We start from the raw sequence: 16,645 nt of genomic DNA, 5'->3' as shown, positions 1-16,645 counted from the left end.
GTGGGTGAGACATGAGCCTGGTTTATGTCATTCCTTTGGGCAAAGCTCCTGTCCCCCAGCACTGAGCACAGCCCTAGCCAGTCACGAGACCGCGGCAGCTGCCAAGGGGCCCGACTGCCCTGCCTGCCCCCAGCTCCCAGTGGCGCGGGCAGGCTGAGCCACTGAAGATGGTCCCACTGACCCTCGTGCCGCTAGTGCTGGAGGATCCGGGCCAACCGGGCAGCAGGGGGCGGGAGCGCAGGAGGCCCCGCTCAGTCAGTGATAAAGCACCAATGGCCTTCTCGAGTAGGACACGTTGTCTTTCAGGAGGGGGGAGCCCACAGCCATGCGCACCTTGTTCCAGCGGTGGCCTTTATTGTAGATGGGCTTGACGGAGCGGCGGGACCAGCGCGTCAGGTACCTGCGGAGGGAGGACCAGGAGCTGGCTGTGGGGCCGGCGCCCACACCGGAGCTGGGAGAGTGGGCACTGCCACTTCGGGCCAAAACTATGGTTGTCGCACCAAACCCTTTCACTAGTGTTCCTTCCTCGAGGGGCAGCAGCGTTTCTTGGGAACGACCGCTGAGGGTGCTGTAAACAGATGGGCTGGGCTCTCGCTGCAAGTGTGTGGCCAGGGTCAGGCAGCCCAGGGCCACGCGCTCCCTTGATCTTCAGGAGTCGTCAGTGTTTGCGCGTTTGGTGGGGGAGGAGGTGGAGGAGAGGCTGAGGGAAGGGCCTGGAGGGAGCCTTCCCTCTTCCCCACTTGGCTCGTTCTGTCCCCCAGCCTTCAGGGAGCTCCCCTGGGCGGCCGTAACTGATGTAGGACCCCTGCCTCTCACCCAGCCCATGATGGGAGCCAAGGGTGAGGCCCGTGGGGGCAGACCCAGGCCAGGAAGGTTCCTTCCTGTAAGTAGGAGGGGCTGGAAAAAGATGGCTGCCACCCACAGCCCTTTGGCCTCCTCTGGGGATGGCCAGGGCGCTGACAGTTCCCGGAAAAGTGGCTCATGCCGGCTGGGACTGGGGTTGACTCCATTCAGAATGAAATTTGGGTCCTGTCCAGAGAGGCCCACCCTTCATCCCGAAAGCTCAGCCGGGGCAAAGGCCAGGATTCTCTCCCCTGACTTAGGTTGAGACTCAACCCAGCCACCTCTGGAAACCCTCAAATAAGAGATTTTAATTAAAAATATGAACACCCCTAGATGAAAATTTTTAAGTAAAAGTGGAAAAATGATTGCTGACTTAAAACTCCCCTGGAGTGCCCTTAGTCTTCTGCTCTCAGCCCTGCGCACAGGGAACAGCTCTGAGAGGAGCAGAAAGCTGTGGGAGGTGCTGGCCTGCACTCCAAGCGTGATGTGGGCAGATGGGGCAGCCTTTATACATCTCCTGTCAATGTCAGTGCCCCAACCAGGGACCTCTGAGGACTGGGCTGGCCCCAGGGACTGCTTTTTCTATGGTTGATGGTGCTGGGACAGCGGGAGAGTAAAGGATAAGGCAACGAACACCTGGCCGGGCCCCTGGGCTGGCATCTCCAGGACTCTAGAGGGGGTGGGTGAAGAGATGTGGTATGGAAGCAGGCTCCCCAAAAGGAGTGCTCCCCGGGATTCCAGGACCCCAGAAGATCTTGAGCTGACCAGATCTCGAGGCCTCAAGAGCTGCTGCCCTAAAGCTGTTCTTGCCCCCTGCCCTGGAGAGCCCCGGGGAAGCTGTGCTGCAGCTAACCCTGGGCCTGAGGCCTATGCCACATGGAGCAGCCAGCTGGTGGGGGAGGGAGGGCCTGGGTGGCCTCCAGCCAGCAATTTGGGAAGATTCCAGCTCAAGGAGAACCAAGGCTCCTTTCTGCGTCTCCTGAAGGGACAGGGGAAGGAAGAAGTGTGGCTCCTCCAGGGCCCCAGCAGAACCCAGGCCAGTGCATGGCGGCTCAAGGACCTCTGGAGAGAATCATAAAGTTCCTTGCATGGGAATCAACCTCCCTCATAGCCAGGACTGCCCCTCCCCCCCAGGGTGGCCTTTTGCAACCCAAGGGCCCCCACACATCATCAATCCTGTGTCACGTTAAAGGACACCGGATATATGGGAGGGAGCCTGGCCTCACTTCAAAGGCCTGAGGGCAGGATGGATTGTGTCCTTAGGCCTGCTGCTGTCTCTTAACAAGTCAGGGGGGGTGGGGAGAGGCTCAACCCCCAAATGGTCCATAGCACACTTGGGAAAGGCAGGAAGAGGTTAATCGGTCCTGTTCTCCCAGGGCTGCTGGCAGATGGCCCAGCTAGCAATGTAGGAAGTGCAGGTGGACATGGGCCTGGGGCCAGGCTGCTGGCGAGGCGTCAATGAAGCCCCAACTCTGGCCGGCACCCCCAGCCCAGCAGCCCTTGGCTGGTCTGCCTGGCCTCCCACCCCCATGCCTGGGTTCTGCTGGCAATCAGACTAGGAGGTTTGTGGGGGTCGGGTGAGGTAAGTCTTACTTCACTTCAACCATTTTTGGTCCCATATAGAGAGCAGTTTCAGTGACAGCTGGGTAGGCTGAAAGGGGAGCAGCCATTGATGGGGAGAAGAAGAAGAAATACCAAAACCAGTTTTACAGATCTGACTCTACTCTCAACAAGGGGGCATCACTGACCTAGGAGTATGTGCATGTGCTCATGTCAGAGATGGGGAGGGAAGGAACAGACCATACGCTGGCTGTGAGTGTCACACAGGAATCTGCTCCTACACCAGAGGGGCCACGCTGCTTAGGCCAAATGGCAGACTGACTGATTCCCGGACCTAGGGGCTTTCCTCTCCTCTCCTCTCTGATTTCAGCACCTCGGGGGTCACCGTGTGCAGCTGTGCAGGTTGGTAACTGCGTAACTCTAGAAAGCACCATTCACAATCTAGTCTACATGGATACTGCCTTGAAGTTTTGCTGTGTATGACTTGCACAGCTGTATACAGTGGCCCTGCCCCAGAGGGCCCTCCCATTTTTAAGGCCTCATTTTGCCCTTTAATAACCCCAGTGCTGGGATACTAAAAGTTTGTAAAGTGCTCTGACATTCCCATAGCAACCCAGTATGATGTCACCAACAGGGGATTAGCACATTCTACTGCCCAAGCAGCAGACCTTCTCAGCCTTCTTGCCCCTGTGCTAAGTCCCTACCGGGGAGGGAAGGAGAAAGAGGCCGAGGCCAGCAGGGGAGGTGGGACTGACGGGGGGGGGGGGGGTGTGCTCATGCTGGGCGGGACGGGACAGCCAAGGAGCAGCTCGCTTCCCTGGGCTGTGGCATGACCTTCCATGAATGGCTTCCCCAGCAGGAAACGGCATGCAGAATGCTCAGGGTGTGGACACCCAGGTGTGCTTACCGGTTGAGTTGGGGTTTGCTCTTTGGAACAAATCCTTCAGGAAGCTGAGGCCTGTGATTTGGCAACAGACCTGAGTGGAGGGAAGAGCATATAAGGGGATGGTCTCTGCAGTTCTTGGGGGCCGTACGGAAAGCCCAAGGGGGTGGAAGGTTGGCATTGGGGGCGTATAATGAAGACTCTCCATGTCCGTTTCTCTTCCAGGAGGGGCTACAACATGGGGTAGCTGGTAGGGCAATGGGTGAGGGTGGGGATTGGTGCTTGCAGCCCTCTGGACCCTCTTAGCCCCGAGGGGAACTTCTACCTGCTCGGTGGGCCATCTTCACACACTCCTCAATCTTGAGGTGCTCTTCCTGGCACAGGCCTGTGATCCTGCGGGGCAGCATGCCGCCGTGAGGCCGGATGAACTGACTGAGCAGCAGAACATCCTTGTGGAAATGGGAAACAGGAGAAGGGGGTCAGCTGGGTGGGCGCTCGATGGTGGGGAGCCAGGCCACGTGACCTCCGGGGGAGGCCGTCGTACTCTGACACTCCAGGAGGTTGATGTCTCCCTTGGGAACCGACCTGAGGCTTTTACCCCCACAAAGAGCTTTGCACACTGCTCTCCTACCTTCACCCCAACAGAAGATATATCCCACCTGAGTGGAATTTTCAGACCCTATTACCAACCCCAAGAGCGTCCAGCTCCTCCATGAGATAATCTTTTGATAGACTACGTTAGAGAACAGAAACGCTTCAAGAAGTGTCAACCATCTTTCATGTACCTGCTATATCTTTCCTGACGACGAAAGGTCTATTCTTCTCCTAGGGTGAGGTGGGGGGTGGGGGGCAGGTCACACATTCCCACAGAAGAGGGAAAACCTGTACCATTTCTGCCCCCCCAAACCTATGTGTCACAGGCCAGAATACATGCAGACAACCCCTCCTTCTCCCTCTGAAGTGCTGGGTAGGATACAAGCTGAGGAAGGTACCAGGGCTGTGAAGTGAAATCCCACATCTTCTAAGCCCCCCTGTGACCAGATGTGAATGGACGACCATGCTTCTTTTGGACCATTCAGACTGCTTTGGATGAGTCACGGAAACAAGGATAAACAAAGCCAGGATCAAGATAAGAGACCATTTGCCCTCCCAACTCTCACAGGAGGGCTGAGGGGGTTAAATAACAGCCATCTCCCACCCCGCCCACCCTGAGGAGCCCGGCATGCCAGGCATAGCAGTCATGTCCACAAACTGACTTGCTGGCAGGCGTCTCGCTGTATAACCGCAGATTTGTTTTAATCACTGGACAGCTCCCGAGGGACCCAGACCCCCAATTCCCACCCCTGTAATCTTCAGAATCTGATGAAAAGAACTTGGATTGGATTATCTAGGGCTAACAAACTGGGCTCACAGCCCCAGCCTCCCCCACTGCAGGCTGCCAAGCAAGCTGACAGCTTCGTGCAGCTCAGGCTAATGGTGTCCTCAGTGGAAAGGGGTAAAAGGAAAACAACTTTAGCCTTTACCTCGGAGGGGATTGGATTTCTTCTGCTGGATAAGCAGAGCCAAGTCTTATTTCCTGGAAACGGCTGGTAGGAAGAGTGCCCCATGGTGGTCAGGCAGGTGTGGGGGTTCCATCTACCCATCTTCAGCTGGGATTCCAAGTATGGCCACAACCCCACTAACTTTCACGTAACAAGAAGCTGTGAATACTGCCCCATGGCCTGCAAGCTTCCTATTACTCCAGGCGGCCATCAGCAGAAGGGCCTGGGGCAGAGTGAAAGAACACCGCCTCTCCGCACCCCGGGGAGGGGGGGGGGGCCTGAAGCCAAGGCTCCCAGCCTGGGAGATTAGCTGGGTCACTCTGTTCAGATCCATGGGCATGTGGCCTCTCCTCCTCTTACCACCTGACCGGGATCTCTGCCCTTAGTCATCCCATTCCTCAGAGGGGTACAGGGACAACCTGCAGGGCAGGCTGGCCCGGAGCCTGAATCACCTGCAACCTAAAAATAGGGTGCTTAAGGTCACCCGCAGAACTCTGAAGGACAATTGAGTGAATGAAGACAGGTACATGCTTCCAACAGTGCCTGGCAGGGCATGCACGCAACGCAGGGTATCTATTGTTATTTACCGTCATCATCCTTCGGGGGAAACAAGAGCTAGAAGAGCTGGAGCAAACGGGGGTCTATGCAGCTCCACTGCAGAAAGAGACAGTAGTGTGTCCCCCGGTCACAGTGAGGACTCTCCAGATAGACTCTCATTATGAAAGAAGGAAAGCCAAGCTCAGATTCTGTTCCATCCCCCTTGGGAACACAACCTGCAAGACTGGGGTGCAGGGCCCTGGCGGTCTGAATCGCATGCGACCAGACCATGAACTCAGTGACTCTCCACCCTGGCTGCACAGAAGACTCACCCGGGGAGCTTTCAAAAAGAGTGACGGCCAGGCTTAACCCCAGACCAAATGACTCAATGTCTGGGGGTGGGGTCTGAGCCTTTTCTTAAAAGTGCCCGTGATTCTAATGTGCAGCCAGGGTTAAGAGCCACTGGACAAAATGCTGGTCTTTGGTGTCTCCATGAGATGCAGCAGTGGCTACGGGGGGTGCAGGGGGGGGGCACAAATCCTGCTTAAGTTAACCAGGGCCTTCGACCTCCACACCACGCAGAGCCCAGGGTCTGCGCACTCACCTCGTAGCCATACTTGTGCTTCAGGTTCCACCGGCAGATGGGGCACTGGCCAGAGGGGTTAGGGGGATTTGGACTTTCCTGGGGAGTCCCTGTGATACGGCCTTCGATCTAGGAAGCAGAGAAAGAGTGCCAGTGAGGGGGAGGGCCGTGTACAGACTCTGATCCTTGAGCAACGCCCCCCAAATGGTGGCAATGCTGGGGTAAGTTCATCTCTGGGGGTCTTGCGGGAACAGCTAATAGGTTTTCCCACTGGAACTGGGCTGGAGTTGCTGTACCCTGGGCTTTGGGGTGGCCACAAAGAAGTGATTTGGTGGCCTTCAAGGGTAGCGGAAACTGAACTTAATGTTGGTGGCAAGAGGTAGGGTTTTGCTGTATCAGCTGAATGCTACCTTTCCTTCCTCAAACAAAAACCTTTGGGAAAAAGTAATAAATGCACATGGCAAAAAGTTTCAAACCGCGCAGGGATGTAGAGTCCAAAGGAAGTCTCCCTCCCATCCCACATATCCTTCTCAGAGGAAACTGCGGCTTCCAACTTTATCTTACAGAGCTAGGTCTATGCCAGTGGTTCTCAACCTGCCACGAGTTTGCTCCCCAGGGGACACTGGACAACATTTAAGACATTTTTGATGGTCACGACTGGGGGATGGGGTGCTACTGGCCCCTAGCAAGGAAGCTGCTAACTATCTTGCAACGCACAGGACAACCCCCCCAGCAGAGAATTACGCAGCCCAGCATGCCAACAACGCCAAGGTGAGAAGCCCGGTCTCCGCCTAGACAAGCAGATAGCCGTGCACTCCCGCTTCTTCGCTCTCTTTCTTTTTTAAAAAAAACATAGATGGGAGGATACATTCCTGTTCTCTTTGCTTTTATTATTTTGGATGGCCACCTTTCCAGTTGTGCTGAGGCCTCGTGTGAAATGACCTTCGCTGCAGCTGCTGTATCCTGTGACACAGCCCTGGAATTACGAAGTGTAACAGACCACTGAGCTGGGCGTCAGCTCCAATTGCAGGAGGGGAAGCTTAGGAAGCCTTGCTGACTGAGGCCAGGGCTTGTGAGCGGGAGGCGGGACAGGTCTGAGAGGCTGTAGGAGGGCAACGACATGTCTCCTGGGGGAGACCTGGCAAAAGGGAAAGGGGGCTGGAAGCAACATGGGCCGTGCAGGACACTGCTACCTTCCTTCCTGCCAAGGCCACCACAACTAGTGGAGAAGTGTGTTAGGGAAAACATGTAGGTGCGTGGCAGGCCTTGGGAGGGGGGTAAGGTGGGTCTGTGGGGCGAGAGCTCACACTTACTGACTCATTACATGCCTGGCTCTGCGCCAATCATGGGCCACGGGTACCATCTCATTTAACCCCCAGAACCTAGAGCGGGAGGCATCGTGATCTTACTTTAGAGATGAAGCTGAGACCCCAGAGAACGAACAGAACGGTCAGCCATGATAGCAGCTCTCCAGGCATGGCTGGGCTCCCTCCCCCAAGGCTCTCCTAGGGCCAGTGTCTCCATGCTCGTTCTACAAATAGCAATTTCATGCCCCACATGACAAACTGTCTTTTATTTGCAAAAAAATGCCCCACATGTCTTCACACTCAAAAGCCAGATGTGTTTTCTCTCCACCAGCACAGAGTTCACAGGGTAAATGCTTGTTTCAGCTTTGAATAAAGGAACAAACAAGGTGTGCTAAGGGGGTGGGGACCCCCCCTCAAAAGAACTGTTTTGAGGCCAAGCAGTGAAAGCTGAGGGAGAGCCAAAGAGGGAGCCCCAAGGGCTTTTTGTCCCGGGGGTAGGACTGCCTAGGGAGGACAGAGCTTGGCTGGCTGTCAGGAGGGTGAAATCCCTGGCTGACATGGAAGTTACAGAGGCTTTCGGGAGCTCTATGGAGCAGCTGAGGATTTGCCGGAGGCATGGAAGGCGTGTGAAAACAACGTTGTCTTTTAGGGATTAGAGGCTAATCTTGGCCCTGTGACTCCTGGAGGAAGGGAGGTGAGATGGGCCCAATGAGGGAAAGGGGGCAGTGGGCGGATAAAGAATTGTTCCAGCCTCCTCACTAGCAGACAAGCCAGGGTGCTAGCTAGTGAGCCCAGGGCCCAGAGAGTGTCACCTTTTAACTGCATCACTTAGTCATTCTGGGCACAAAGGAAAGGAGCTGAGATCCAGGCTCTGGCCCTAGGTCAACTGACTCTGGCTCTCTAGTCCTGCGTTGCCTTAGTTTCCCCTCTGGAAAACTAATTTATCACCCTCCAGAGAACGTATCAGCAAAGACCTCTGAGACTGCCATACAAAAGGCCATTTTCCTCAAATAATAGACGCCTCAAGCCATGTACAGTGACTGTTCCTGATGAACCACACTAGCGCACAGCTTGAAAAATAGTAGACTAGGAGATTTATGGGCACAGAGGGAGCTGATTCTGGAGCCAGGAGTCCAGTTTGGGGCCCCCTCCTTCCCTCAGAGGAGCAGCCAGGCAGCTCCAAGTGTTAAAGAGGTTGTAAGTGGCCAACTCAATGATACTTACTATCGTCGTCTTCCCTTCTTGGATCTCCACCACTACAGAGATAAAGGGGAAAAATTAGGTCAGCCATTTAATAAGGAACAGGGAGTTTCAAATAACAGCTCAAATGCTACACATGCAGAAAAACGGAGCCTTCAGTCTGCACTCTCCCACGGTCCCATGTGGAAGAGAAAGCATGCAGGGTTCACCTCCAAGCGCCTAGGCTCTATGCCCTTGAGGCTGGGTGGGGGCAAGCCCGGATGCCCCAGTAACATCATCTCTCCGGAGTCAAGGGTCTCCACGCTGTTTCTGCCTTTCTAAGCCAAGATTCATCTCGGTTCTATCCAAGGAAATTAGCAAGATCCTGCCCCACCATGGCTGGCAGTAACCACCTAAGAATGGAGGGGTGGGGAAGCATCTGAAAGACGTTCAAAGGTACCCCCTGCCTGTGTCCTTTCATGAAGAGAAACACGTTTTTGACCTTGAAGAGTCTGCAAAGATACAGCACCGTCCTAATACTGCTCAGTGGCCCCACGACGGATAAGCACGGAGACAAAGTCACTCCTAAAACTCACCCTGTGAGAGCCTTGTGTTAAAGCTGGGGGAGAACAACTGTGCGAGTTAAATCCTCTTCTCCGCTCCACTCCTCTCCCTGCAGGGTTGCATTCTATTATCTATTCTGGGGAGGGGTGAGACAAGAGGGGGGGCATCAGGGGGCCTGTAGGTACCGGGTCCAGGCAGAATGGCAGGAAGAGTACTGTAATTCTGAACTGAGAGGGATTCCGTCAGCTCTTTGCCTATTTAGGCCTGGCAGTCAAAAGAAACCTCGAGGGCAAGACAGTAAGCAGCACGCATCCGTCAGGCTGTACATATTTTCTATCTTACTCGACCAGGATGCAGAATGACAACTTCAACAATATTCAAAGAAAGAATCAAGCTAAAAGCTCACATTTGGCAAATAAAATCAAACAGAAAGTTCTTGGAGATCCTCCCTTGTTCTCCCAGTTTCTTTCGAAAGAGAGAAGCAGTAACTGTCAGCATAGGAACTGGCACATAGCAGATGATCAATGAATGCTAGCTAGCGTTCAGGGAGCAAAATACTTGCCATGGTCCCCTTCTGACTGCTAATTAGTGGAATAGAAAACTTGGGCCCACAGAGCCAGGCTGCAAACTGTCTCCCCACATACTACAATCATATTTTAACAGCGGCTTGGCTACCACAATTAGTTTTACTCAGCTCTAGCCAAGGCAAGAAGTAATCCAGATTAGAAAGAGCCTAAGGTTCTTAACGTTGCAAATCCAGTGCAAGTTACAGACCTCTCTCTAGAGACATGTCCGTAAGCATACCTATAATTAGACAAGGATTTTAGGAGGCTCACGGACCCCGAAGCTATGGACCCAAATGGTAATACTGCTTTCCTCTCAGGGGTGGCGGAAGGTCATTTTAGTTTTTCTCATACCTATCTATATTTTCTAAAATAAACGTGTACTATTGTTTTGCAATAAAAAAATAAAACGATAAAAAGAAAGAATGTCTAAGGAAAAAAAAAGTGAGGCACTTCTAACCCACCCGGGGTCCCACAGCGGCATCTGCGATCACTGAGCTCGGGACCAGCACCTAATTAGACACAGACGGCCTGGATTAGTTCCCCGTTGGTTTTCTGGGCAAGGCCATTCATAAAGACTCATTACTTCTAAACAACCAACCTGAGAGCCCTTCCATGTCCAATTCCAGACACACAAAGGAGTCACAATGGCCAGAAAGGCCCTGAGGCTTTCTCCAGAACACTGGAGTTACTAATCAATTCAAAGACAAACTAGGTTTCTCCCAGTAAAAGAAAATGCGTCACCCCACACACAGACCTACTTGTTCAGAGACCAGCCTAAACGGGATGTGGGAGAGACTCAACCTGGGGCTCAGTCTGGAGGCCAGCACAGCTGCTGGGGACTGTCACTGCCCTGTGTCAACCTACAAATGTGGGGATGCAGCAGGGCACAGCCCCAGCCCCGTAGGGCTTCCAGGGACCGCGGACACGTTACAAATGTGCAAACACCACGCTGGACGATCAAATCTGAGCAACAACAGGTAGGGGGGACAGCACAGAGAACAATGCCCTGAAAAACAAAGCGGATAAACATGTGGTTCCCTTCTCCGTGGAGGCACTTGGGCCCTAACCATGAGGTAAACAAGTCTAACAAAACACACATCACTCCCGGCAAAGGACCAAACCCTGAAGTCATCCCACTGGCCCCTGGAAAAGAGATCAAAGCCCGTGGCAAGTTCCACTGTTCACAAACTCCCCACGCTGCAACTTTGCGCCAGTGAATTCTCTGACTACATGCGAGTGAGTAAAACATTAGGCAGATACTTATCTAATAGAGACAATTTGTCAAACCCGAAATCATGACCAGAGCATTCACAGGAGATGGAGACTGATCTGGGTGGCGTGTCAGTGCTGGGGCCCAAGGCCCAGCTGGAGCCTGGAGAGGCCCGGGTAGATTTTAAGCCTCTGAAAACAGGAGATAGGAATCAGAATAGTATTGATTTTCAGTGTGCATACACAAACATGTCAAAACCAAACAGAACCTGAGCTCCATTTTGTCCCTGGCCTCTTGTCCATTCAAGATAAGCAGGGGAGGCTAAGAAAAGCTGGACTGAGAGATTTAGGCACTCACAGAAAACTTGTTTAGAAAAAGGTGGAATCACCCTGTGTTCTGATCCATGGCTATAACAAGTAAACTCAGGAAAGAAATGAAGCAGTTTTCTAAACTAGAATGAAGGGCCATAATCTCTGAGGATCGGCACGTCTCACACAAACAATCTGTTCCGCAGGAGGCCACACATTTGCTGCGCGCCCGTGGACGGCTCCACCTATTGCGGAGTTACAACAGAATAGGAAGACACAGTCTTTGCCCTAGGGGAGAAAAGGGAACTAAAACAAGTATGGGAACCTCACTATAATAAAGTCCATGCCTCGTAAAGAGGTCCTTTGAGTGCTTCAGTAAATACTGGCCTAGGATGGAGTCCAAGATAACTGAATTATAACAGTGTAGAGCAAACAGCATTTGCGGTGAGATTGCAGTGAACGCAGAAAGACCTTGATGGCCACATAAACACAGACACAGGAGCGGCAGCAGTATAAAGAGCCAACTGTTTAGTAAAGGAGGAAGTGTGGAAAGATGAATGATGAGGAGTGGAGGGCGCTGCCGTAGAGTGCCCAGAGACCAAGGTCCTTCTTGGAAGGGATCCATGGAAACCAAGTCCCAAGTACACTAGGAAGGAGTAACTGAATGGCAGGACGGCTACGAGGCGGCGGCACTAATAGTCTTATGTAGGGCCAGGGAGCGGAGTGCTATTTGGGATGTGTGCCTGCATTTCTGGCCATTAACTACTTTTCTCCAACTCCTTCCTCACTCAAGCACCACTCCTTTCTATTCATCTTTAATCCTACCGCTAGAGTTTTCTGATTTCTCTCATCACCTCCCCACCTCTTTCCCCTTGGGCCCAAGGGAATGTCCCTCTGCACTATGCTTCTGAATGAGGAGTGTTTATTGCTGCACGAAAATCTTCTTTCCACTAGCAGGTTACTCTCAGTTCTTCAAAGCCCCCAATCACTCCCTCCTCTCTCAAAGCTTTTATGGTAGCTATAAGGCTGCCCATCCTGCCAGCACGTCCTAAAAGGTTAGGTCTTCCAGAAAGCCCCCTTAGCTAACTGGAAAAGATGAAGAAAATTCCCTTTAGCCTTTCCTCATTTCAACACACCGACAGATCATTACTGTAAAACCAGATATTTGTATGTGTTCATTTTTCTTGTTTTCAACACGTTTCCTTCATAAGAGCTCTATGAGTGACAAGGCAGGAATGAAGTCTAACAGTCTTTGCTAAGTCTGGTCGTGTCAATCATAAAAGCACTAAATGGTCTTCAGCAAGTTAACTGACAAGGGCTTCCGGGGAAGGGAGGGGACCCCAGGGAAGCCCTGCCAGGGAGTGCCAAGATGATCTTACAGGTGGAGAGGGAAGAGCGCTGGCTCTGCTTCCAGCTCCATCACTTACTAGCTGTGTGATATTGGGCACCTACTGAACCCCTCTGAACCAGATTTCCTCATTTGTAAAAATGTCCATAATACCCATCTTTAAGGATTGTTGAGATTGAATAAGTGTATGTGGAAAACTTAGCATAATGCTTGCAGTAGGCACTTAATAAACCACAACTTCCGTTTTTGTCTTCCTTCAGTCTTGCTTCTTCCGTAATAATGCTTTTTGGCTTTGTGTGTCTCTCTTGTCAAACCTGAGACCAGGCTTTGTCAACAGCAGTATGACTGACATTTTGCACCAGGTGGTTCTTTGTTGTGGGGAGCTGTCTTGTGCCCCGTAATATGTTTAGCAGCATCCCTAGACTCCACCCACCAAGAGCACCAGTTGTGCCAACCAAAAATGTCTCTAGACATTGTCAAATGTTCCCTGGGGGACAAAACTACCCCCCCCCCCAACTGAAAACCACTGCTTTAGACTAAGAATTTACAGGCAGGACCACTGGTGCTGAGTGCTCATGAACTCTTGACTAACATTAAGTTGTATTATCTGCTACTGTGAAAGTAGGATGCTTGAATAATTTCAGCAAGATATCCAGCTTCCTCCCCACAACTTTAAATTCTATGTGTACAATATTATTTGGGTCAAATATACCCCTAATTAGCTGTCTGTGTAACACTTTATGCCTTACATATAACGGGTAGAACAACAAGAGAGTTCTTTCATTTAAAGGCTTTGGAGACAGGTGGTTCTCAGGAATAGAGAATATGGTAGTGCTTTCATGTAAGGTTACATCCATTCCATGACTTAGCTTTTAGGTCTGACAGTGACTAACACAGAAGAGCCACCAACCCAAGTACTGACGGGAAGGAGGACTTTAAAGACCCATCTGATTATACAGTTCATCATTTCACAAACTCTCCAACTGAAAAAATGCTCATCTAAAATATTCCGTTATAAAAACACCAAAACTATTCCTCTTGCCTATCCTCTGGGAACATAGCAAAGAACTGTTTCTAACTTTGAATTTCATAAAGGATATGTAAATTGCAGCTATTAAGTGTTTGACACTTGGCAGACACACTCAAAAATGTTATGGGCATATGCTTATTTTGCAACATGGGAAGAGATGAAACACCCAAGTGCTTTCTATTAGCAGCATGATATCTCTGGTGTCTTTATTAATGGATTAAGTTATCTGATGCTAACCAGGCACTATCTGGATTTTGTTGTTCTTTATAGCAAATGTTCCATCTTCTTTTCACAGCTAAATTCTTCTCACACACCTGCTATTTCCATTTCTCCATGAACTATCTCTTTGATTTCCCCAAACTGGGTTCCTTGTCTGTCATCCTATTGAAACTGCAGTTTGAAAGCTAGAAAAAGGGCCCTCTGCTGGGACCAATCCAATCGCCTCCGCATTAGGCTCTTCTTTTGGGACTTTTCTGCTCCCTCTGAAAACAATGATCACTCTTTTCCCCTGGATACATCTCCGCTTTAGTTAAAGGAAACGCTGGTCAATACCAGGCCAGAATCTTAAAAAAAACCCACATCACGTTTTGCACATCACTCCTTTCCTGCTTCCAGCGGTGCACAAAGGAAGGCTGTGTCCTGGGAGACCTTTTCCCTCTCCGCCAGATTCCACCCTTTCACAAGCCTGTTCCAGACCCCCCGCCACCACCACTGAAATCTTCCAGTTGGGTTTGGTTTCCGGTAACCGAAGCTCCCTCTGCTTCGTCACGTAAACCCTTAACTTGCATTTACTGGCGTGTGTACGTACCATCCAATTAAAACCCAACTTCTCAGAAAAAGGGCCGTATTTCCTTTCTGCAGAATGCCCTGGTAGCTTGAGGCGCAGCACCTGGCCCTTAGAAAGCGCTCGGTTCAATGCTAGAGGCAGGCTTCCTTTCCACACTGAAAGTTAATGAGAAGCAAAACCGGCCATGCGGCCTTTGCCTCTTTCAGCTGTTCAATGGCCTTTCCACCTGAGCTTCCAGCTCTCAGCGGGACGAGCGGCCCGGGCAGAAAAAAAGCCGCCATCAGCTGACAGCATTTTCTGATGCGAAACTGGAAAGGGAGGCCCTGGGGACGGTGGCCAGCTGTGCTTCCCTCCAGGGATTCTTTAACGAAGGGAGCCGCCGTTCGGAGAACACGGAAGAGAATTCACACGCAGACCCTCAGGGAACACCTTCCCGCACCCTCCGGCACGCTTCTCCCCCGCCTTTGCTAACTAAAGAGGCCTTTCTCTCCGTCCTCCGCACCCGCCCGGGAGGGCACTCCCAAGGGGTGGGAAGTCACGATAACAGCGTCAGGGTCTGGAAGGGGCTTGCAAGCCCCCCGGGAGCGCCAGCATCCCCCGACGTTTCGGAACAGCGCGAACGAGAGGGAGGGAGAGGCGCACGGGGGCGGAGCACGCAACCTGTGCCGCGCTTCTCCACTGTCGGAGGTCGCTGGGACGCAGGACTCACCTTCCCTGAACCCGCGAGCTACAGGCCGAGCGCAGCTGGTCGCCGCCGGGCCTGCCAGGAGCCCTCGCACCAGCCGCCCACAACCGGCCACCAGCACATTGAGGGCCGCCATCTTGAAAGCCAACGCTGACCCCTTGTGCACTTCCGCTTCCGGAACGACGCGCGCGCAGCCGCAGTGCTGGGCAAACACGGTGAGGCTCGTGGACGCCTCGCTCCGTTCCTCCTGTGGCTGCCTTCTGGCTCACGCCGAGGGACGTCGGTGTCAAGCCTGTGCTTCATTCCGAGAGTCTAGGGGAGGTCTTCTATTAATAGCGTTCAGTCCCCGAAGTCTCTTATGGTCGCTTTTATTCCCTGGCAGGCTTCCTCGGTAAAATCACGTGCATTACCCCTTTGTCTTGAACGCTTTTTCTTCTCTGCAGTTCAGATGTGGATTTTCAGCTTCCTGTGGCTGGCGCTAGGCCGGTACGGCAGAGGCTGCACTGGTTAGGAACTCAGCATCAGGGCTGAGGCCGGCGTAGGACGGTCACTCCGCACGCCCTCCCCCCACGCCCCATCTCCCGGTCTCCTGCACGTAGCACTTCCCACCGCACTGGCCGTTCCACGAAGGCAAGGACGTCGTCTTCCGTTGACTCTCCTAGCTGCAGCACTTAGCACAGTGCCTGACACGTAATAAGAGCGCCATATATACTTGTGAAAGTAGGACCAAAAAGAACACACAATGTTCCCTCTTTGGGATGTGCAGGACATCATAGGATGGTCCCCTGGAGCTACCTAATAAGGGAAAACCATTCACAGCTCAATTCCTGCACTTGGGGGTGAGGATATTCTTTTCCACCTCCCACAAGAAACCTGAAGGGGGGTTTTCTAGTTCTCCTACTCTGATGCATAGATGGGAAAATCAGGCTCCTTAAAGGGTGCAGCAGGTTCCGCGATGAGGGGAAGAGAAGGCGCCCATCTTCCAGGGGAGACTGCCACCCGGGAGAGTAGGAGGACGCAGAGCAGCTGCTGCATGGGGAGCTCGGGTGGCATCACCAGAGACGAGAGCGGGAGAAGTGTGGCATCGGGGTACCTTAACACACCACATTCAGCAAGGGCAGATCCTGGGAAGGGGAAACTTGAGAGGAAGGTCAGTCTAGGTGGGTGAGACTGACATACGATTAAGAGCAGCACAGAGGGTTTTGAGGACGTAGAGGTCTGGGTATCCTGGCCGGGATCAGGAAAGCCTTGGTTCTCCCTGTAGCTCCCCCTTCTCTTCTGTACAAATGACCTTGAGTCCTTCCTGCATGTATTGCATCCACTGTGTCTTTACAAGTCCTCAATTTCTGGCAATCTGGTAGGGACGAGGGCCGTAAGAGAGCCACACCCAGGTCTTGTGCACATAGTGAACTATTGGAGTGCCGCCCCTCTCCCCATTATCTTATCCTGACTTATCATAGTCAAATTTTATTTTAAAAAAACAACTTGTAGTTTTTACAATGACAAATAACATGTGATCCTTGTAGAAAAACGAAATAGATAAAGTAAAAAGAAAATAAATATCATCCATAATCCAGAGATAAGCATTGTGTACACTTAGCAAAATTAAATAATACAGTACATTGTCTTCGTTTTACAGTATCTTACTTTTCTGAATCTCTTACTTGTTCTTACATGAAAAATAATTCTGTGAGACCAGATTTTGCTCAGGAGA

The 16,645-nt window shown here is 52.0% G+C and overlaps 1 protein-coding gene across 1 annotated transcript; it reads right to left on the bottom strand.

Moving 5' to 3' along the window:
* Window positions 1–5: 5 nt before the first annotated feature.
* MRPS18A (mitochondrial ribosomal protein S18A) lies at window positions 6–15,457 on the bottom strand. The gene is made up of 6 exons (XM_081031288.1): window positions 14,956–15,457; window positions 8,479–8,510; window positions 5,969–6,076; window positions 3,612–3,735; window positions 3,311–3,380; window positions 6–400 (listed from the first exon to the last, which is right to left on the bottom strand). Exons 1-6 carry the CDS (start codon window positions 15,065–15,067, stop codon window positions 256–258), a joined length of 591 nt encoding a protein of 196 aa, XP_080887414.1. The 5' UTR covers window positions 15,068–15,457; the 3' UTR covers window positions 6–255.
* Between the last annotated feature and the right edge of the window lie 1,188 nt (window positions 15,458–16,645).

This window comes from Rhinolophus hipposideros, assembly GCF_964194185.1.
Source record: "Rhinolophus hipposideros genome assembly, chromosome: 3".
NCBI classification, from domain to species: domain Eukaryota; kingdom Metazoa; phylum Chordata; class Mammalia; order Chiroptera; family Rhinolophidae; genus Rhinolophus; species Rhinolophus hipposideros.
The sequence above is the reverse complement of the archived record's forward strand: the minus strand, read 5'-3'. Positions and strand labels throughout refer to the sequence as shown.

Coding starts and splice junctions, on each gene's coding strand:
- MRPS18A (XM_081031288.1), bottom strand. CDS start 15,067: ATGGCGGCCCTCAATGTGCTGGTGGCCGGTTGTGGGCGGCTGGTGCGA. Junction 3,736..5,968: donor AGCACAAGTATGGCTACGAG/GTGAGTGCGCAG, acceptor CATTTCCACAAG/GATGTTCTGCTGCTCAGTCA. Junction 401..3,310: donor AGCAAACCCCAACTCAACCG/GTAAGCACACCT, acceptor CTCCCTCCGCAG/GTACCTGACGCGCTGGTCCC.